This window comes from Rhinolophus ferrumequinum, chromosome 21 (genome assembly GCF_004115265.2).
Source record: "Rhinolophus ferrumequinum isolate MPI-CBG mRhiFer1 chromosome 21, mRhiFer1_v1.p, whole genome shotgun sequence".
NCBI lineage: Eukaryota > Metazoa > Chordata > Mammalia > Chiroptera > Rhinolophidae > Rhinolophus > Rhinolophus ferrumequinum.
Genome location: NC_046304.1, coordinates 10,990,224 through 11,012,846, shown reverse-complemented (window position 1 = coordinate 11,012,846; position 22,623 = coordinate 10,990,224). Strand labels below are relative to the sequence as shown.

The 22,623-nt window shown below is 42.6% G+C and overlaps 1 protein-coding gene across 2 annotated transcripts; it reads left to right on the top strand.

Annotated features, from left to right (window-relative positions):
- The first annotated feature begins 17 nt into the window (after positions 1-17).
- On the top strand, positions 18-20,096 carry CNTROB (centrobin, centriole duplication and spindle assembly protein). Of its 2 annotated transcripts, XM_033090435.1 has the most exons (21): positions 72-116; positions 612-733; positions 1,155-1,293; positions 2,099-2,183; positions 2,452-2,515; positions 2,986-3,142; positions 4,042-4,158; positions 4,336-4,452; positions 4,791-4,889; positions 5,896-6,132; positions 6,438-6,584; positions 14,325-14,458; positions 15,072-15,197; positions 15,417-15,579; positions 16,491-16,749; positions 18,006-18,142; positions 18,422-18,485; positions 18,658-18,819; positions 18,962-19,094; positions 19,595-19,667; positions 19,908-20,096. In XM_033090435.1, the coding sequence occupies exons 1-21, from the start codon at positions 102-104 to the stop codon at positions 20,031-20,033; spliced, it is 2,676 nt and encodes an 891-aa protein (XP_032946326.1). In that variant the 5' UTR covers positions 72-101; the 3' UTR covers positions 20,034-20,096. The 2 variants fall into 2 exon arrangements, with proteins under 2 accessions (XP_032946327.1, XP_032946326.1); XM_033090436.1 differs by lacking the exon at positions 612-733 and having other exon boundaries at positions 18-112; positions 2,434-2,515.
- Positions 20,097-22,623: the final 2,527 nt, after the last annotated feature.

Genomic DNA, 22,623 nt, shown 5'->3' with positions numbered 1-22,623 from the left:
TCTTAGCCAATCCGTGGCCTCCATGGCCGCGCACGCGCGTCCAGCCTCCTGGGATCCAGAGGCTGTAGGAACCGCTGTAAGCGAGGTCTCTTGGGCTGCTGATGTCATCGAGGCGAGTGAGGCGGGGCTTCGGACGGTGGGCGGGACGCTGCCAACGGTTTTGAGTATAGGGCGGCGCGCGGGAAGGGGCGTCTTGGTCTTCCCGACCCCGTACCCAGGGAAGGGGGCAATCCCTTGTCTTCACGTTGGCAAATTGGGGGTGCTGAGGACTGGAGGTGTGGGAGAGTAGTTGAAACGGGGTGGTCGGGGTAGAGGATCTCAGACTAGGTTTGAGGGCGGTGTACTTTTTAGGGACCTCTGAGGGCGTGACTGAGTGTTCACAAAGTTTCTTTTGGGGTAATTGGGAGGGAAGGATTCTACGGACCCTGCATGGCTTTCTTGCCAGGCAGGGTTGAAGGGGATATACAAGAGAGTTGACCCAGGCTAGAATGGTGCAGTGGGGAAGTGGGGAGCGTGAGGTTCCTGCCATTCTTAGACGGGATGGAGCCATTGAGGGGCAAATAAGGCAGCTGGACGGAAATTAGGCCCCGTTGGATTTGGGTTTGTTTCAGTTTGTACGTTCTGGATGTGAGAACTTAAGAGCTCATTTGACCAGCGATAGCCGGTGCCACAAGTTGATTTCCTGCAGCTTTCAGCACTCCAGAGGAATTGCAGTGGTGCTTTTGCTCCCGCAGTAGGTCTTCTGTCTCCACCCCCTTCTTGCTGCACCCTTCTTTTCCACAATTTCCAGGAGCTGTGGAACGAAATGCTTTTGCTCTCTCCTATGGCCTCTGGTACCAGTGGGAACCTTTCCTCTAACCAGAAAGCCTCCATACCCTTAATAACTAAGCATCCTTGGCTTGGAGTCTTCCTCCTTTCTCCCAAATCTTCCTTCTCTGTGTACTTTTCCCTTTGGGCTCTCCTAAAGCAGAACCAGGAGTTCCCAGCTTTGCTGTCTCCAGTTGTCATTTCCCTGTACTCATGGCAACATCAGCTACCAGTCCCAGCTCATCTCTCCGGGCAGAGGATCTCCTCAGTGATTCATCAGAAGCTCCTGGGTTGAACCAAGTGTCCTCTGAGGTGACCTCCCAGCTCTATGCTTCTTTGCACCTCAGTCGGCAGGCAGAGACCACAGCACGAGCCCAGCTGTATTTACCCTCCACCTCCCCACCTCCTCATGAGGAGTTAGACAACTTGGCCCAAGAGCTGAGTCGCAGCTTGTCAGTTGGATTGGAGAACAACTTGAAGAAAAAGGTGAGGGAGGTGTGTCTGGGGGACCTCTAGGGTCTTGGGATTGGGGATGGTAAAATAAAAATAGCTTGACTGAGATTGAACTCCTATTGTTGGATTTCAAATTCCCTTTAAGTGCAGAGTCAGTCATGCTTGTTCCTGGGAGCAAATGTTTATGAAGGAGAGAACAGCCTGGGACACCATAATTTGGGAAATTGTGAAATTTCCTAGTGTTTTTTCTGTCAGAGATGCCTGCACTGTGGAATAGGTTGCTATGCTTTACTGGGATTTGGGGACTGGGAGTGAGGATAAGGTTTCTTCATCCTAAGAGGAAACTAGGGACTTAAGGGATAGCAATAAAATATGCTAAGATCCTTCCAGCTCAAAACTTACTTTGATTGTATGGTTCAAAATTAGACATGTAAATCATAGAAACATAATTTAATCATTTATGCATGTTACAGAGAAGGTAGTTATTAGTGTCGCATAGAAAAGATGTCATAACCAATTTGCAGACTGGTTAGGTCATCCAGCGTTTGAAAAACTGATAGCCATGGACTACACAGTCTTTAGACAGGGTATTTGCTCTCTAGTTGGTGAGAATCATCACCACTCATGTCTTAACGTGCCCAATTAATTCATTTCCACTATCTGTCTGGTTTCTGTAGACATTTGAGTTTCTGAACTTGTCTGGGTCACTTCTGTTGTTCTTGCTTTCCCAGGTGCTGGAGTAAAAATTCTTGGGTATACTGGATGCCATCTACCCTGGCAGTAGGTAGAATATAGATTATTCAAGTTGCTTCTGATTTCTCTGTTGCTTTTTTTCTAGGATGGTTCCAAGCATATCTTTGAGATGGAAAGTGTTCGGGGCCAACTCCAGAGCATGCTCCAAACCTCACGTGACACAGCCTATCGTGAGTAAATCCCTTCCCTATAAAGGAGAACCTAGATTTAAGGGATGGGAGAAAGTAGAGAAAGGAAGGGGGATGAGGACGGGACACAGACCTCTGAGACAAGACCTCGGGAAGAAAGGTTCCAGTTCTTTGGGAGAGGTGCCAGAGGAATGAGGTAGAGAGGAAGGCCCTCTCCTCTCTTGTCCTTCCTGTGGTCCCTGTTCCTATCCTTCCCTGACCCTAGCTGTGGGGTCTCTCTGACTGCGTTCAGGGGATTCCCTTACTCCAGGTGCTGGCTCAGCGAGACGGGAAGAAGACTCTTTTGACAGTGACAGCACAGCCACTTTGCTCAAGTGAGTTCTTCTTGGGATTCTCCTAGCTTGCTTGCTTTCTTGGGAAGCCAAGTATTCTATTTCTTACTTCTCCTTTGACTGCTGTAGTACCTCTTAAGGACCTAAGACACTTGTCCCTTAGCATTCTTTCTCCCCTATCTTCTACCCCTCTCACTCCTTCAGGAACGTGGGCATCTGCAGCCTAGTACCTGACTTTCTCCCAGTCTCTACTCCTCCTTCCCCCGGAAGTGTTATTTTGCTTCTGCTGACACTTTTTACCACAGAGAGTGTGGCATAGAAGAAGGATCACTATAGAGTGAATCACAGAACCTGTGTGCTACTTAGGGTTCTCTCATTACCTAACTTAAAGACTTTGACCAAGTCTCTTGCCCTTTCTGAGTTTCAGCTTCCTCACTTGTAGAATGTCACAGTTGGACTAGTGGGTCTCAAACACTTTCCTAACCCTAATATTCTCTACCTGATTTGCTCAGCACCCGGCCCCTGCAAGACTTATCTCCATCTAGCTCAGCCCAAGCCTTGGAGGACTTGTTTCCCCGCTACACCAGCCTTCGGCCAGGGCCCCCACTCAATCCCCCGGATTTTCAGGGCCTGAGAGATGCCCTGGATTCAGAGCATACCCGTCGCAAGGTGAGCTATAAAGGCTTCCTTCTGAAAGCAGCAAAGAATAGAAATAGGGCTGAGTGCTGAAAAGAGCAGAGGGTTAAGGGCTGCAAGCTGGGACTTTGCTCAAATGGCTCTTCGGGGAGGCCTTCTTTCACCATCTTATCTAAAATGGCACACCTCCCCTCCAGAGATTCAGATCACTCTGTTATTTCCTTCACGTGGCTTATCGCAGTCTGATATATCTTGCTTGTTTCGCCCTTCTAAAAATCTAAGTCCCTTGAGGGGCTTACCTTGTCTTGTTCATTGCTAGCTTCCTAAAGTTTAGAATATACCTAACACATAGAAACACAGTGTTTGGTGAATGAACATTGAACTTTACTGGCTTGTGCAAAGGCTTTATAGCTATTGATGTGTAATGGACTCTATCTCTGTGAACCTCAGTCTAACAGAGGAAGAGAGAAGGAAAAGGCAGAAGAAAAGTCAAAATCTTTTTTTTTTTTTTGAACCCTCTCTTCCTCTATATTCAGCTGCCCGGGCATGAATGAAAGGCTTTCCCCTTTATCCTTGCTATGTTTAATCATTGTGTCTAACGAGCTTCTCAAGGCAGGAGTAACTTCCCACTCTTTGCAGTGTGGGCTGCTGCACCCCAGCCAAAAGGTTTATAGAAATGTTTCTCAGGAGATCCAGGGAAGGAAAGCCTGGAAACAGCACCTGTTTCCTGAGATGGTAGAGGAAAGTGTTGAAGGAAGGTCTCAGGTCTTAAGGTTCCTGCTCCAGAATTCTTGATTCTCCTCCAAGCCTATTCTGTTCTTGGGACTCAGGCTCCCTGTCTCCAGCCCATCTCTCCCTAGAAAAGCTGGAAAATTTGGTGCTTTGGTCAGACTAACAATGGCAACACCCAGACCCCTCATCATTCTTCCCAGCATTGTGAGCACCATATTCAAAGCCTACAGACCCGAGTGCTAGAGCTTCAGCAACAGTTAGCCGTGGCCGTGACAGCGGACCGCAAGAAAGATATCATGATTGAACAACTGGACAAGGTGCCAGGGTAGCAGAATGTGGTGGGTCTCTCCAGGGCGGGGCACCATGTGCTAGAAGCTGGGGAAAGGGGTGGGTTTACTGACTACTGGGAGAAGGTGGCTGTTGACCCTGCCCCCAGGGGCAGAAAGAGGGCAAAAATCTTATTTTGAAATTCCATCTGACTTTCGTCTCCTGAGACCCTGGCCCGCGTGGTGGAGGGCTGGAACAGGCATGAAGCTGAGCGCACAGAGGTGCTTCGGGGACTTCAGGAGGAGCGCCAGGCAGCTGAACTCACTAGAAGCAAGCAGCAGGAGGTGGGCAACCTGGCTCATGTGGCATTAGAAACTAAGTCACAGATTACTAGACGAAACGGGTAGAAACAGCTCTGGGATTAGAGTTCCTGACAGAATAACCTCAATCTTGGAGAATCTGCCCTGACGGTTCTCCCCTATTTCCTCTTCCTTCACTGTTTCTGCTGTTAAACTTGCATCGTTGACGTCTTCTCAGCTTTCCCCACACCGTGTAGTCTTTTTGGCCCCCAAGTCATTTAGTTAATTCTTAGTTTTAAACTTTCCATTGTTAATGTTTTTTCAACTATAACATACAGAGACCTCCTCAGTTCCTCTGTTCTGTGTACTCTTCTCCCTGAAAGACAGTAACCCGTCTGGAACAAAGGCTTTCTGAGGCCATCGAGGCCCTGAATCGTGAGCAGGAAGGTGCCAGACTACAGCAACGGGAAAGAGAGACACTGGTGAGCATGCTGGTCTGGGTTAATTCCAACAGAGGCTGGTACGTTAATTACTTCTAGAGGGCTATGGGCTGTTACTGGTGGATTGTGTGGGAGTTCGTAATTTTAGTTGCACCAGGGCAGTATTTCCCAAAGTGTGTTCCTTTAGGACACTCGTTTGGCTAGATACTCTACAAAAAAGGCTCTGTCACCAAGTAAGTTTGAGAGACTCTGCAAATCATATCCTCATTAGAATCATCTGGGGAATTATTTTAAAGTATAGATTTTTGGGACCCATCCCAGAGGTTTTGATGTAGTAGATATAGGGTGGGGTTGGAAAATCTAAATATTTTCAGAAATTTCCTAGGTGATTTTGTTCAGCCAGATTTGGGAACTCTGGTCTGGGGCATAGACAAAAAAGGTCTGGGATGAGACTCATTCAAGTTTCTTCTTGCTGAAGTGATAAGGTGATTACCCATATGAATTAGTAGCCAGATTTGGAACTTGTTGCATGCATGACGCATGCTTGCTACGTGCATGCTGGTACTTACAATCTTAACAGGCTACAGCCAGCAGTGCTGATGATAGTTGCTGGTTGGCTAGTACATGACGGTAGGCTGGATTTTCTAGTCTTTGTGGAATTTCTTTTGATGATGATGGAGATAGCTGTTGTGTATTGAGTACTTTACTACGTGCCAGACCCTATACTAAATGCTTTACATACACTTTTTACATTAATCCTCACGAGGTAGACCCTAGGTATCATGCCTGCCCATTTCACAGATAAGGAGGTGTGCTAAGAATACACAGTAAATGACAGAGCTGGGATTTAAACTGAGATTTGAACCCAGACCTACCTATTTCTGGAACAGAAGCTCTTGTCTTTTATATTATAATCCTGTGGGCTTGTCAACTATTGTTATTTTTAAGGGACATAATTCTCAGCGGGGAACGTTGTGTGGGGGACAGGGAGCAGATTGCTGGTGTCTTGAGGGCATGCTAAGGACTTGGTTTTCTCCGGGGGCTATAGGAAGAGGAAAGGCAAGCTCTTACCCTGAGCTTGGAGCTAGAACAGCAGCGGTGCCGGGCCCTGCAGGAAGAACTGGATGAGGCTCGCGCTGGGCGACTCAGTGAGCAGCGACAGTTGGAGACGCTTCAGGTCACCCTAGAAGAAGAACGGCAGACCTGGGCCCAGCAAGAGCGCCAACTTAAGGAACGCTACCAGGCGCTGCAGGAGGAGGGCCAGGCTCAGTTGGAAAGGGAGAAGGTAAAAGGAGAATTGGGGAATGGGGAACAGATGAAGGGAAACATAATTGAATTAGATGGGATTTCAGAATATGGGGTGTAGGGAACTGAGATGGAGAATGAAGAACTGTATGTGGGAGAGTATAGGGCCAGCTGGAAGGGCTCGGGGCATCAAAGACATGGAAGGCCAGAGTGACATTAAACAAAGATGAGGAACTGGACAAATGTAAAGAGAAAGTAAGCTTGGGCTTTTAGGGAATTGGGGAATAGAGGTAACCAGGAAACAGGAAATTATGTATGTACTTAAGTTTGATTACCCTTTCCCAGGGGAACATGCAGAGGGAGGTCCAGGCAGCCCGGGAGGCCCAGCAGCAGCTCGCATTGATGCAGTCTGAGGTGCGGAGGCTGGAAGGAGACCTGGATACAGCTCGGAGAGAGAGAGATGCCCTGCAACTGGAAATGAGCTTGGTGCAGGTCAGGAGGCAGAGGGTTTTTGAGGTTTTCTTTTTTCTGGTTAGGAGAAGTAGGTCTGAGGCAGTGACCTTCTAGGAGTCATGGCAAACACTCTCATTTCTAACTAGAATTTTTACTTTTAGGGCCTCTGTTTCTGTGTGTGAAATGTGTGTTAAGGGCAAATTAATGATTTTCTGAGAGCAAGTCAATCCCAGAGACTTTTTTCCTTATTAATGGTTGACTTAAGGAGATACCAGTTTCCGGATTAGTGAGGCCGGTGTTTGTGCAAACACACTCCTTTCACCTAGCCCATTGAATTGGAGGACAGACCACATGGACACTGGTTTATGATGGAGAGCCAAGGGTAAAGACGTTAGTGAACAATTCGGTAGCAATTTATAAGCGGCTGTAATCCTTTGAACCAGTGCTAGATGTGTGTGTATGTGTTCGTGTATTCAATAAGCCTGTTGAACAGCCTCTCTGTATAAGCTCTGTTAGGTCCTGGGAATAGTCCCCACCAACAAGGAGCTCACCAGCTAGATGGGGATTTGTCTAGTACTCTTATTTTTGAAGTAGTATGATAAATAATAATTGAGGGTAAGGAGAACTACTGGTTACTCAGATGTCAGTTTTAGTATGGTCTTCCCCAGCCACACTGAGTAAAATCTGCAATCTCTGACAATCCCTGTTTCCCTTCCCTGTTTAATTTTTCTCCTAATATACTACATAGTGTACCTTTTAAAATCTTGTTGATTTTCTGTAAGATACATAAGGGCAAGGATTTTTGTCTATTCACTGTGGAATCCCAGAATAGTGCCTGGCTTTAGTGTTGTTCAAGTGCTCTGTTTCCTTATTGTTCTATCCATTATTGAAAGTGGGATATTGAAATATCCAACTATTGTAGAACTCTCTGTTTCTCCCTTCAATTCTGTCTGTTTTTTCTTCATATATTTGGGGGCTCTGTTAGGTACATACGGAGGTGTGATCGAAAAATACAGTAAATGTTTAAATTAAAAAAAAATTATTACAGTAAAAGACATATTGCCATTAATACCCCTCAAAATACTCCTCCTCACTTCGAACACACTTATCCCATCGTTCTTGCCACTTTCTGAAGCAGTTCTGGAAGTCCTCTTTCATGAGTGTCTTTAGTTGCACTGTCATGGCTGCCTCGATGTCCTGAATCGATTCAAGACATTTACCTTTTGTGGTCATTTTGACTTTGGGGAAGAGCCAGAAGTCGCCTGGTGCCAGATCTGGTGAATAAGGTGGATGAGGACACACTAATGTTTTTATTTGACAGAAATTGCTGTGCCAGAAGCGATATGTGACAGGGATCCTTTCCGTTGTGATACCAAAGTATGGTGAATACTGCTGCCGAGTGCCATCCAATGGAAAGGCAGGGATCTTCAATATAGGAACCGGAGTGTCGAACCTTATTAACAGTGTGTGACAAATTTCAACTTACTCGGTGTAGTCAGTAGGGTGTGACTACAGTTGAGAGGAAGTGTTTTAAAGTATGCCATAAATCATCCTCCATCATGACAATGCTCCGTGTCACACATCGCTTCTGGTACAGCAGTTTCTGTCAAATGAAAACATTACGTTGTGTCTTCACAACACAGGATCTGGCACCATGTGACTTCTGGCTCTTCCCCAAAGTAAAAATGATTCAGGACATCGAGGCAGCCACGACAGGGCAACTAAAGACACGAAAGAGGACTTCCAGAACTGCTTCAGAAAGTGGCAAGAACGATGGGATAAGGTGTGTTCAAAGCGAGGGGGAATATTTTGAGGGGGATTAAAGGCAATTTTTAAAAATTTAAACATTTCCCATATTGTTTGATTATACCTCGTATATGTTTATAATTGTTATATCTTCTTGATATAACCTTATTTGGCTTGAAATCTATTTTGTCTGATAGTAATATGGCTTTCCCCTGCCCCCCAGCTCTCTTTTTGTAATTATTTGCATATACTATCTTTTTTCATCTTTTTACTTTCAACTTGTTTGTGGCTTTGTATCTAAAGTTAGTCTCTTGTAGAAAATACATAGATGGATCATGGATTGTTTGTTTTTTAAATCCATTCTGCCAATGTCTGCCTTTTAATTGGAGCATTTAACTTATTTACATTTAAAGTAATTACTGATAAGAAAAGACTTACTTCTGCCATTTACTATTTATTTGTTTTCTGTAACAGTCTTACATGTTTTTGTTTCTCAGTTCCTCTATTACTGCCTTTTATTTTGTATTTCATTGATATTTTTGTAGTGTACCATTTTGATTCTCTTCTTTTCTGCATATTTTTTTAATGGTTACCTTGGGATTACAATTAATATCTTAAAGTATTAATAACCTAGTTTGAATAATATCAACTTCAGTTTCAATAGTATACAAAAACTCTGTTCCTATATACCTCTATCCCTTTCCCTTCATATTGTTGTTACAGATTTATAATTACTATTTTATGTATTTAACTTTAAATCATACAGGAAAAAAGGAGTTACAAACCAAAGTACAGTAATTACTTATTTATTTTAGTTTGGAAATGTCTTTATTTCACATTCATTTTTGAAGGAATTCTTAGGTGGAGAATTCTAGGTTGGCAGTTATTTCAACATTGAAATATTCTGGTTTTCATTATTGTTGAGAAGTCAGCTATCAGTTGACCACTCTTGCTTTCAAATTTTTGTCCTCTTAGATTTTCTCAGTTTTACGTAGATGTGCTTACTGTGGATTTTTTTGTTTTTTAACCCTTTTGGGATTCTTTAGACTCTTGAAATAGTGGAGTGGTTGTCTTTAACCAGTTCTGGAAAATTGTCAGTCATTATCTCTGCATACTGCCTTTGCTCCATTGTCTCTGCCCATATCTTCTGGAATCTGATTAAATATATGGTTGACCCTGTATCTCTGTTGCTCACATTCTGTTTTCTATTTCCATCTTTTGTGTTTTCATACTCACTCTGGATAATTTCCTATCTTCAGTTCACTAATTCTCTGTTTAACTTTGTCTAATCTACTGTTAACTGACCCATTTAGTCTTTAATTTTATGTATTCTTTTATTTTGCAAAGTACTATTTTTAAATTTTCAAATCTTAATTTTCTATCGTTTCTTATTCTCTGATATTTTCAAGTCTGTCTTTGATTATTTGATTAAACACAGTTTTATTATCTGTAGATAATAATTCCAATACCTGAAATGTTTTAGGACATTTTTTCCTATTGTCTCTTGTTTTTGTTGGCTTCTGTGGAGTCTAGTTTCTTTGGGTCCTGGTTGTTTTTGACCACATGTTGGACCTTGTATTTAAAAAATTGTAGGAATAATTTGAGGCTTACAATGAAAGTACTTTGGTTCAGAGAAGATTTGCATTTGCTTCTACCAAGTCCTGAAAGATACTACAAGCCCAGGACCAATTTAAACCAGTTTTTCAAAAGTTGAGATTCCTGGATGATTCAAGCTGAGCTTTAAATTTGTATAGACTATTCCACTTCTGGTTCACTTTCATGGTGAAAGTGAACCTCATTGGAGACTCAATTTATTGTGGGTAGGGTCTCCAGTTAGACATCCCAACTTATGTGAGCCTTGGATTTTGATTTCTATTCATTTGCCATTGAAAGGCAGTCAAAACAAAGGTTTTAATTTTCTAGGGTAGGTAAATGCCCCAGGGCAAAAATGGCTATCTATCATGCTTGCCAACCTGCTTTGGCTCTCATTTTTCCTTTACTTTGTCCTAGTAATTCCGTACTGTTTTGTTACCTCTTAGATACTTTTTAGGAAGATTTTATATAGGTGGGGGAGAAAATAGAATTAAATTTTATTCAGCTTGTTTGTTTTTGTTCAGCAGGAGAGTTAACCTGAATAACTTAATTTGCTAGTGCTAGAAACAGGAAAATCTACATCCTCTCTTCTTATACTCTGAAATAGATTGACATTAGTATGTTCTTTTTGAATATTTGATATTTGACTGGTTTTGCTTCTTAATGTATATGGAAATATTTAGGCTTTCTCTTTCTTCTTGAATTATTTTTGGTGCACTCACATTCTCTCTGTCCTCCCCCTGCCCCATATATATTAATTTAGTCTAAATTTTCTAATTTATTGACTTAAAGTTGCTCATAATTTTATCTTTTTATTTAATGTCCATGGCATCTTTTCTATTTTTTCATTATTGATATTATTTGTGTTATTTTCTCTCATCTTCTCTTTTAAAACCTTCGTACTTGTAGTTAATTGAATATATTTTCAGAGAAACTTTGGCTTGGGTTTTTTTTTCTATTTTATTAATATCTGTACTTTATTTCATTCCTTATATTTTCTTTGGTTTTGCTCTTTTGTTCATTTTAAAGTCATCTTAAGATGGAGGCTTGCTTATTAATTTTAGCCTTCTTTTCTAAATTTCTTCATAATTATTAATTTAAGTGCGTTCTACAACTTATCCTATATAGTATTTTCTTTATTTGGTTCTGAATAATAGTTAGCTTTTTATGTCATTACTTTTGATCTCCTGGGTTTTTCCCAAACATACAGGGGTTTTATAATTGTTTTTATTATTGATTCATAGCTTACCTGCTTTGTGTATGTATGTATGATCTTTTAAAAATTACTTACTTATGTATAATCCTACCTAACTTTTTGTTTTGAAATATTTCAAACTTAAATGTTGCATCATAGTATAATACACTTAGATTCACAATTTCACATTTTGCTACATTTGTCTGTTGTCTGTCAGTACCTCCGTCTCTCCATCCTCACCACCTCGTCCTTTCTGTCTTCCCCACCTCTGATCATTGGAGAGTTTCTCGTGGATATCATGAGAGAATATGCTATTTTTATTATTTAAATTCTCCGAGACTTATTTTATATCTTAATATATGGCCAGTTTTTCTAAATGTTTCATGTGTGCTTAAAAATATTTATAGTGTTTGGGTATACTTTTATATGTGTTATTTGTATGTGTTTCTAGTTTGTTAATTATGCTGTTTAAGCCATTATATCCTAATGTATTCTTTTTTTCCCATAAAATCTCACTTATTCTGGATTTGTCTCTTTCTCTTGTAGTTTATCAGTTTTGCTTTATACATTTTACAACTATGTTGTTAGATGCATATAAATTTGAAAATTGTATGTCTTTCCTGGTAATTGAATGTTTTATCCTTACAAGGTGACTCTGTCTCTTATAATGTTTTTTCCCTTGGGTCTATTTTTGCTTAATATTAATAAAGCGATACTAGCCTTTTTTAAATATATATATAGAGAGAGTTTGCCTGGCAAATATTTTTCTGATCTTTTTACTTTCAACTTTTATGTATTTGTCTTTTAGCCAGATCATTAAGTCCATTTACATTTATTTATTCATAGTTGGATCTCTGCCTTACTTTATAGTTTATTTTGTCTTGTCTATTCAGTGTTCATTTTTCTCTCCTTTCTTGTCATATTTTAGATTCATTACTTTTTTCTCATTTACACTTTTTTCTTCAGCTAGTTTCAAAGTCATAAACTCAGTACCTGTTTGTTTGCTTGTTTAGGGGTTACTTTAGAAATAATAACATGTATATTTAAATTATTGAAGTTTACTTATCAAAGGTAAATATCAAAGACAAAAAAGGAGCCATCAATTCCCAGAGAACTTTAAAAAATATTTTAAAAATATAATAAAAGTTATCTGTAACACAAGTTCAAATAATACAGAAGTGAAAAGTGTTGGTTGCCTTCTCTTACCACACCACAGTGTGTGTCCTTCCAAAACCTTTTCATATATGAACATATGGGTTGGGCCTTAAAACAAAACAAAACAAAACAATGTGAACATGCTATGCCTTTGCTGCAACTTGTTTGTTTTTCAACCTAATAATATATCAAGGACATCTTTCCACGTCAATACATACAGATGTACATATTGTTTTTAAGGGTTATATAATACTTCTGTGAACAGATGAATTATAGTTTACTGAACCATTTTCCTTTTGAAGAGAAATTAACATCAATGTCAGTTTTTCACTATAAAAATAGTGCTCCAGTGAGCATCATTGTACATAAATCTTTGGCTCCTCTTCTAAGGGACAGAGTCCTAAAAGTGGAATTGCTGGCTTAAAGGGAGCAGATATTAAATTTTTTCATTAAAGAATTTAGGTAACAAAATATCTACAGTAGTCAGAAACATAGAAACTGAAAGTAGAATGGTGGTTGCCAGGGCTGGGGGGAGGGGAAAAAGGGGAGTTGTTATTCAGAGGGTATAGAGTTTCAGTTTTACAAGATGAAAAAGTTCTAGAGATCTCCACAACAATGTGAATATAGTTACACTGCTCAACTGTACACTTAAAAATGGATTAAGAGGGTAAATTTTATGTTATGTGTTTCTTACCACAATTTAAAAAATTGTTTTAAAGAATTTAGGATACTGCAAGAGTTTGCTATGATTGGGACCTGTTTGGAAGAGATGAGGTAGATGGGTGGTGGGAGATCATAAAGGGCTTTGTAAGCCCTTTCAAGCAGCTAGAACTTTCTTTTTTAGGCAGTGGGGACATTTGAAGTGTTCCAAACAAGGGAATAACTTGAGCATATTTGTATTTTAGAATATTTACTCAGGCACAAAGTGGAGGACCTATTGGGGCCAAAATAAGAGAGGGTGGAAGGTGGGATAGAGGCAGGGCGATCAATGAGACTTGAAATAATATTGAATTAACGTAGTAGTGACTGGAGGGGTAAATTAGATGTTAAGACCAGTTGGAAGGGGAAAAGAATAATTCCAGGAGTAGTCAAGGATAGCTCCTGGTCTCAAATAGCTTGGGTGTTTTAGTAGAGAGAGTGGTGCCATTAACTAAGGCAGGAAATATAATAGGAATAGAAGATTTGAGGGTAAAAAACCAAATGAGCTCATTTTGGATGTGTTCTTTTTGAGGTGTATCCAAATAGAGCTATTCATTAGGTTATTGGGTATATGGGCTTAAAGCCTAGAAGAAAGGTCTAGGCTAAAGAAATTTAGAAAGTGTTTTAGGGTATAAACAGTAGCCAAAAAACATGACCTAAATGCCAAATGTTGATTATACACATATAAAAGCATCAGTGACCAGACTGTTAGTACATGGTAAGAAGAGGACTGAGGACAGAATTCAAGGAAGCAGTCAGCCTTTATGAGCAGTTGGAAGGAAGAGCCATCAGCTGAGACAGAGAGCAGTCAGATAGAAAGAACGCTGAGGTGGTGGCATCATGGGAGCTAAGGGAAGTGGTTTTAAAAGGAAGGGTTGACATAGGTGGCAGATGCTGCAACAGGATCACATATGACTGAGAAATCACCACTATTGGACTTAGAAATGAAATTCTTTGCCATGAAGTGCTAGTAGAAATAAGATTTCAGTGAGTAGAAAAAGGAGTATCAGGTGAGAAAATGGAGATAGCAATAGAGACTGATTCTGCTTTAGGAGGGACACTGACATGTATTCAGTGTCTAGTGGGTTTCAGGTACAGTTACCTCAGACACATATGACAGATTTGATTGTTCCACCTAACATCTTTTAGTCAAAAAAGTATATTTCTTTTGCCAGGAATCGTTTTCAGTTTTGTGTACGTATAAGGTGTATCTCATGGCCGAATAAGGAAAGGGAGCTACTTTTACTTTTTATGGCAAACTTCTTGTTCTTCATCCCTTAGGCATATGAGGAGAAATGTTGGCACATGGATTTTTTTTGTCTGTATTATATCCTCCATCCTCTTTTAAACCCAAATAGAATTGAGCTATTACCCCACCTTCCTTACTCCAGGCCCGGTATGAAAGCCAGCGGATCCAGCTGGAGTCAGAGCTGGCTGTGCAGCTGGAGCAGCAGGTGACAGAGCGGTTGGCGCAGGCTCAGGAGAGCAGCCTGCGGCAAGCAAACTCCTTGAGGGAACATCACAGGTACGTGGGACTCACTGGGTGCTGCTTCTCCTCAGCCACACAGATGTGCTTAGTGCCCTGCACATATCCTCTTGGATCCCTTTACCATTTTCCAACATGCTGGCTCCCGTCAGCTAGGTCCCAAGTCTGTCCGTGGGATTGCTGCCTGCAGCTGCACATGGAAAGCCAGAGTGCTTGGGAAGTTTCATCCCATAGGGAGTAGCTTTACCAATAACTGATGGGTGCAGGAATGTAAATTTTCCAGCTCCCTTCCCCCTGAGTGGGACAATGGTGAGCTGTGACCTACCTACACCATTTCCAGGACTGCCCTGTGGGACTGCGCCTCCTTCCCATTCCAGTCTCTCTTCCCCTCACCCTTACTCCCCTGCCAGTTTTTTCTGGAACCATTTCTTAAATGAATCACTTTCCCATAAATCCTCATCTCAGTCTCTGCTTCTGGGGAACCCATCCTAAGACACCAGCTTTGCCCTTACCTTTGTCCTGAGCCCTCCTGTGCCTTTCCCAGGCTGGCTGCCCATGGCTGTCTCTTTCACATGCATATGTTCTGGCTTTTTCTTATTCAATGACTTCTGTCTCCAGATTCAGTCCTCTTTTCTCACCTGTGTCCTCTTAGGAAGCAGCTGCAGGACCTAAATGGACAGCACCAGCAGGAATTGTCCGCTCAGTTGGCTCAATTCAAGGTGGAAATGGCAGACCGAGAGGAAAGGCAGCAGCAGGTGGCTCAGGACTATGAGCTCAGGTACCAGTTCCTGGCGTATCCCTTTTAGGCCTCGGTCCCTTTCCTGTGAGTAGAACCCAAAATGGGAATGGTGAAGAGGTGCCCCCTCCATAGACCTTCTACGTTGGCCCCAGCTCGTTTTAGAATTTCTGCTGTCTGCCATTCCATTCTGGCTGCTCTTATTCTCCAAGTCTCTGCTTTCTCAAAGATCTTACATAAGCTCTTCCATCTTTTCTTCAGACTGGCCCGGGAGCAAGCGCGAGTGCGGGAACTGCAGAGTGGGAACCAGCAGCTGGAGGAACAGCGGGCTGAGCTGGTAGAGAGACTCCAAGCCATGCTGCAGACCCACTGGGAGGAGGCAAACCAACTGCTGGGAACCTCTGCCCTGTCTCCTAACCCCCCGGTAGGCGTTGCCCCTTAAACTAAGCTGCTCAGAGTTGTGTTTAGATCCATTCTTGGGAAATCTAGCTTCCTCCCAAGGGAAGTCCTAAGTTCAGGTCCTTGGACCTGCATTAAAAAGAAAACAAACCTGTGGACTTTCGCAAAGAATAACTGTCTCATCAAAAGAATTTTTTTCCAGGGCCATAGACCACCCAGACTGGCCCCGTTGTATTGGGCCTAAGTCTCTTCTCCAAGCTCAAAAGATGGTGAGGAAGACGTGGTACTAGTTTTGCCAAATGGCTGTTGAATTAATTATAATGTAAGGTCCAAAATTGTTGGAACGCAAGTCCTGCGTTAGAGTAGAGTTGGGAATCTCACCTCTGGCCCTTCTTATGTTGACACCTCCTGCTTCCTTCTTTTAAATATGAAATTTGTATTATTAGCTAAAATGTTTTTTGGAATAGATAGGAATATGCACATGGTAAGAAAAAAAAATCTAAACAGTTCAAAAAGGTACACAGTATCTCCATCCCATATCTGCATCTCAGTCTCCTGGTTCCCCTCCCCAGAACAACCACTGTGACTGGTGTCTTCAAAGCCCCCCTTCCAAATGGTAGCCTGCTATACCCCATTGTGTAATTTTTTTATTTAACTGAGTGCTTATTGGTGGAATTTAACATCGTTTCCTGTATTTTGCTTCTACAAACAGTGCTGCAATAAATACCATTAGTATATATCTTTGTGCAAGTGTATCTATAAAATTTCTAGAAATGAAACTGTAAGGTGAAAAAATAAGCATTTTAAAAATTGATAGATATTATCAAATCTTCTTTTAAGGAAGTTCTAATTTGTAATCTTATTAAAGTGTCTGTACCATGTCTTGTCTCTTTAAATGCACTGAGCTTTGATCGTTTCTGTCTCTCTTGTACCCAGGTCCCTACCACTAGCCCCCCTAGCCCTGGGCCTCAGGAACCAGAGAAAGGGGAGAGGAGGATCTGGACTATGCCTCCCGTGGCTGTGGCCCTAAAGCCTGTATTACAGAAGAGTCGGGAAGCAAGGGATGAGCTGTTGGGAGTGCCACCTGTTCTCTGCAGCCCCTCCCCAGATCTTAGCCTCCTATTGGACCCCAGTTTCCAGAGCCAGCATTCCTTCCAGCCCCTGGAGCCAAAGCCTGACCTCACTTTATCTTCAGGTAACTGGGGACAGACATCACTGGGGCTCCCCTTACATGGGCTAATGGTTTCCCTCTTACCAACCTTCATTCCTGTCTGGGACTGGAGTATTTAGTTTCCCAGATGTCTTAGTGATCATAAGATGCAAGGAGTAGAAGTCCACTCAAATTGGTTTGAATAAAGGGAGTGAGATCTCATGGAAATGTGATACAGCTGCACATAATGAGAACTGGAGTTTGGATCCAGGAGCACAGTCAGGAACGGAGGCAGCTGCTCCTCCTCTCCTTGGGCCTGCATGGGCTCTTGACTCTGCCTGTCCCTGCACATCTGCTCCTTTCTCTTAGTAGACCAGCACTCTCTCTCACTCAAGGGTCTAGCTCTCATAACTTTGGCCTGCACGTGGGATTGACCAACCGGGACACTGACTCCAGCCAAGACTCTAGATAACCTTTCAGAGACATCGTGTCTCTGTTTCTTAGGGTCAGTTTAAAGAGAGGCAATCTGATGGGTTGGCAACCCATCCCTCGGGTTGGCTAACCTTACGAGTGGTATCCACCCCTCGTTTAGTCATCTGAAGCTTGGGTGGATGGGGGTGCCCTGTGTGTTGCAAATATGACCCCCAGATTGAATTAAGAATGAGGGATGAATTATATCACAATTTTAAATATAAAAATTATGTAATAATAAAAAAGAATGAAGGCATTTCTGGTGAAGGGGCCAGAACATGTCTATTGACCCTAAGCCATTCTGAATATTAAGAAGTTTATGGTCGTATTGATTTATTTATTCAGAGTCTGAGTACCACAGCTTCCCCTCTGTCAACACTTCTTAGAATTCAGCTATTCCATCTCTCAGTCCTCTTTTACCTTTCCTTTCCAGATATTTAATCTTTTGTTATATTGTCCTTGCTGCAGTGTCCCTCTTAGACAGAGAGTGCCAAAAAAATGTATACATATTTTAAGAAATGAAAAAAACTATTAAAATTGTAATACTCAATATATAACAATAACAGAAGATGAATACAAGTCACATTTGACTTCTGCAATTACAAGAGGTGCTCAAAGTGGTTACCATCAGCGTCCAGACACTTCTGATTATGGCAAACTACTGCTTGAGCAACGTTGACCAAAGTGTCCACTTGTATACATTTTTTTGGCACCCCTGTTATTTAATAGGCCTCTTCTGAGCATTTGGTGGGTTGACTTGTGGAGGACCCCCCCCCCCCACACACACACACACATATTTCACTTTACATCTGGGGCCTTCTCCTCTGCAGTTGGGACCTTCCATCCCAATCATAGAGCAGAACGGCCGTTCCCTGAGGAAGATCCTGGATCCGAGGGGGATGGCTTCCTAAAGCAAGGGCTGCTGCCCCCTTCTCAGATGGAGGGCCTCAAGCATTTTTTGCACCAGGTAAGAGAGGACCCAGCCATCCCACCTTATTTGCTTCTTCTCTTCCTCATTTCCTCTTTCTGCTCTAGGAGTCCAGGAATCTGGCTTCATCTCCCTTTTGGAGTAATGCTTTGTCCCAACTTCTTGCTTTCCCAGTCTGTCTTATTCCTGTGTCTTAAGTCCCTTCTGGAACTTAGGTGACCAACTCTAGCTCCTACTTCCCCAGCCTCTGCTTCCTACCGGTACCTTGGTCTCTTTCTTTATCAGTCCTCGGGGAACCTTACTATTTTGTTCCCCCAGCTTCTGGAGACAGTACCCCAGAACAACGAGAACCCCTCTGTTGATCTGTTGCCCCCTAAGTCTGGTGAGTACCAACTCTGAAGAAGGTTGGGGCTGGGCCCGGACAAGGTGGGAGGTTATCTGGGATGGATTTTTAGGAGCTGGCAAAGGTGATGAAGCTTAATGAAGGCCAAGTGGTAGGACCTCTTGGCTCTTTAACCCATTTCCTGATTCTTTTATCTCTTTCCTTTTGCTAGGTCCCCTGACTGGCCAGTCTTGGGAGGAAGCCCCTCAAGTGCCACGCCTCCCACCCCCTGTCCATAAAACCAAAGTGCCCTTAGCCATGGCATCTAATCTTTTCCGGGTCCATGAGCTTCCCTCACAGAGCAGTGTTCCCAGCAGTGGCTCCCCAGAGAGAGGTAAACAGGTCGTGGTTTACCAGGAGATAAAGGGGGAAGGTGTTGAGTGTGGAACTAAGGCCCTTCTGGATTCCTGGGGAGATGGGATGAGAGCTGGGGAAAGGGGCCCTAGACTGATGACCATTACTGGTATGTCTCTCAGGTAGAGATGGGCTCGCATCCTCAAGGCAGCTGATGGAGGTGTCTCAGCTGCTACGACTCTACCAGGCCCGGGGCTGGGAGGCACTGCCTGCTGAGGATCTGCTGCTCTACCTGAAGAAGTCGGAACACAGCGGGTACCAGCCTGGGAGGGAAACTGGGGAGGATTAGGCAGATAGAGTCTGGATTGTGGGCAGGAAAACAGATCAGGCAGGGAAGAGAGGGGTGTGTATGTTGATTACTGATACTCTTTTGTCTTTTTCTGGGAAAGAAAGTTCCGGTAATATGTAGATCAACAAGTCTTCTCCTCTTCCTGTTTCTCACTGCTCCCTCCCTTTCTTTTGTTTCTTCCTTTGTACTTTGTTTTTTTCTTCACTTCTAAAAAAAGTCTCTTCTGCATGTCTTTCTACCTTAGTGGTTTTCTCTTCACCCTGCAGCTCAGAACTCTGAATCCTAAGATTGTGACTACTCAATCTAACTCAGTATTTGATTCCACTAATGACTCCTCCTATCTGATCCCAGGTCTAGCTTGTTTATTCTTATTCTTAAGAAACAGAGTTGGGGATTGGTTCTATCTAGTGTTGGGGAGAGTGGGGGGAATTACTCTGCCATCCTCACCCCTTGATTTGTGTGGCAGGACTGAGAGCCGAGGGGATAATGTCCCCAGAAGGAACACAGACCCCCGTTTGGGCGAGATCCCTCGGAAAGAGGTGAGGGAAAGCAGGGCAGGACGCAAGGGGGATGGAAGGGCGCTCACTGACTCATTCCTCCAGCTCCACCTCTGCACACTTCCTGACTGCTCTTTTCTCTATTGCCTGACCCTCTGACTCCTGTTCTCTCCCCCTTTGCCTAATGATTCTGGCCCTCTCCGTGCACGGTGCCTTTCCTCAGTGGGGGAGGGATGAGAGTCCACGATGCTGACTTTCTCTTCTCTTGCCTTCAACTTTCAGGTTCCCTCCCAGGCTCTCCCACGCCGCCTTGCCACAGCCCCTAAGACTGAAAAACCTCCAGCACGCAAGAAAAGTGGACACCCTGCCCCCAGTAGCATGAGGAGTCGGGGGGGAATCTGGAAATAAGCCCCTGGCCCTTTCTCCTTTTTGTTCTCTTATTACTATTTTAATAAATGCTCGATAGTCTTAGATGGTATTGAGTCTCTGACTCATAGGAATTTAGTAAATTGAGGTTTTGTAGGAAACTATGTAAAGAAACCTCATTTTATTCTGTATGAGTATGTTTTTTATATGTTATATGTTTCCATTTTATATTCTGTGGAAAAAGACATGAAGACGGGCTATGGCTAGGACGGAGAAGTTTTAGTGAGCTAAAGTTCGATGTTTTAAGAGTAATCAACTGAGTAATCACCTCAGAGTGATTAGCTCTGGTAGGTAGTGTAATTATGGATGATTTTTATTTCCTTTATACATTCCTGTATTTTCCAAATTTTCTAAAACTAAATTTTCCGTTTTCTAAGTATGTATTAATCATCAGACGAAAACAACTTTTAATAAAACAGTAAGTTATTATATAAAGAGGGAGTAAAAATTTGATTGTTGGGGAGACAGTTTTCTCTTTTAAGAGCAGATAATTATTTCAGATTGCATTAGTAGGATTCTGATTGACAGATTCTGCTCCAGCCAGCAGACATATTATGGCTGTCATCTTCATATGGCTTTAAAACATGTATAAAAGACTAGAGTGTGGCAAGAAAAATAAAATCCATGATTACAAAAACTTCCACCCTAATACTCACCAAAATGAACAAAGAGAAACAATATTAGAGAAGAAAATGACATCCATGTGAAACTAAAAAAGGCCTCAACTTCACAGTAAACACTGTACAATTTAGATTACACTGAAGGGTGATGCCTTGGGACCCACATACAGCTTTCCAGCTGGAGCACAATGCAGGACGGTGATGATGGTAAATACAATTCCGAAGGGCCTGGTCTTAGGTGGGTGGTTGAGGGAGAGCATTTACTAGATTCTGTGAGGCCCTGCTATTTGCCCCTGAATTATTTGGTTAGATCCAGAATAGACATGACAGGATATAGTCTCACATAGTAGTCCATGTTAATAAATGTTTCATTTTATTTCTTTCCACCTAAAGGTAACTTTGTAGCCCCAGGGGAGGGGAAAAGGAAGAAAAGATAAACACACGATCAGCAGGTGTGGGAGTTCTCCTGCCCCAACTCTGGTCAGGACAGCTTGGTCATTAGGACTGCTCTGGCTGGCAAAGAAACACGAGGCAGACTCATACAGGAGTAGCGCTAGGCTCAGGGGACTTTTCAAGCTCTATCTCTTCAGCCACTTGTGGAAATGTTTACTTTTCCACTTTTTATCTCAAGTGCATAAAATTGATTTGACCAAACTCTGACTTATGGCACACTATCATTATTGGTAGGAGAGAGTTTTATACCATTTTTTAAAGTATTTTTTTTAATTGGGGAATATTGGGGAACAGTGTGTTTTCCCAGGGCCCATCAGCTCCAAGTAGTCGTCCTTCAATCTAGTTGTGGAGGGCACAGCTCAGCTCAAAGTCCAGTTGCCATTTTCAGTCTTTAGTTGAGGTTGGGCGCAGCCCACCATCCCATGTGGGAATTGAACCGGCAACCCTGTGGTTGAGACCCCGTGCTCTAACCAACTGAGCCATCCAACCGCCCCTATACTATTTTTTAAAGCCGGCAAATGAATATCCAGTCTTATCATCTATTGGATTCCAGCTTGCCACCATCAGTCAATATGTCCTACATTTTTCTTAACATTTTTCTATATTTTGCAACTCTCCGGAACAAAATCAGAAATGAGCACAGTGCTGACTTAACCATTTTGTGAGCTAAGTATAGTAAGACAACTTTGATTTTTAAAATATATATTGTACCCCCATTAAAAGTCTGCTTCTTCACCAAAGACCACCAAGGAGGCTGAGGAGGAGAAAACCCAGTCAAGCAGCCCCCCCACACACACACTTTTTCCCTCTAAAATCATCTTGGGAATATTGTGAGAGGAAAAATATTGAAAGATTTGGGAGCTCTGTAAAAGCCCACATCAGAAGAGATGTGTGCATCCTTTAAGCTCAGGTTTCATTTGGTGCAGACAGGGTGTGATATGGGACTTTGCCTCCTGAGAACTCTCACAGCCACTTGGTGTTGGTGGGGGAGGTTCTGGTTGTTAAATATATAATGATGAAGGCTAAGCTGTTATAAAGAAACCCAACGGTACAGTGGCTTTTGGGCAGTTTATTTCCCAGGTCATGGTTCTAGATCAGTGGGGTGTCCTGCTGCATATGGTCACCTAGGGTCTCAAGTTCCTTCCATCTTGTTCTACTATCCTCTAGATCAGTGCCATTGTTTGTGTGATTGGAGCAAGATCATTGTCATGTGGAACTCTCAGCTGGCAAGAAGGGGCAAGAGCCATGCCCAGTGTCTTAAGACTCATACTTGGAAACGCCGCCCATCAATTTTGCTCATACTTCATTGGCAAGACCTAGGTCACATGGCCACATCTGACTGCAAGAGAGACCAGAAAATGGACATCTACATGTATTTCCCTATCTATCTGTAAATTGGTGTATGTTTGTACATTTACATATTCCCTAGCAACACCCCTATATTTTCCTAGGATTGTTCTAACACATTTCCACTAACTGGGTGACATTACACAACAACG

Coding starts and splice junctions, on each gene's coding strand:
- CNTROB (XM_033090435.1), top strand. Junction 6,133..6,437: donor CTCAGTTGGAAAGGGAGAAG/GTAAAAGGAGAA, acceptor ACCCTTTCCCAG/GGGAACATGCAGAGGGAGGT. Junction 14,459..15,071: donor TCCTTGAGGGAACATCACAG/GTACGTGGGACT, acceptor GTGTCCTCTTAG/GAAGCAGCTGCAGGACCTAA.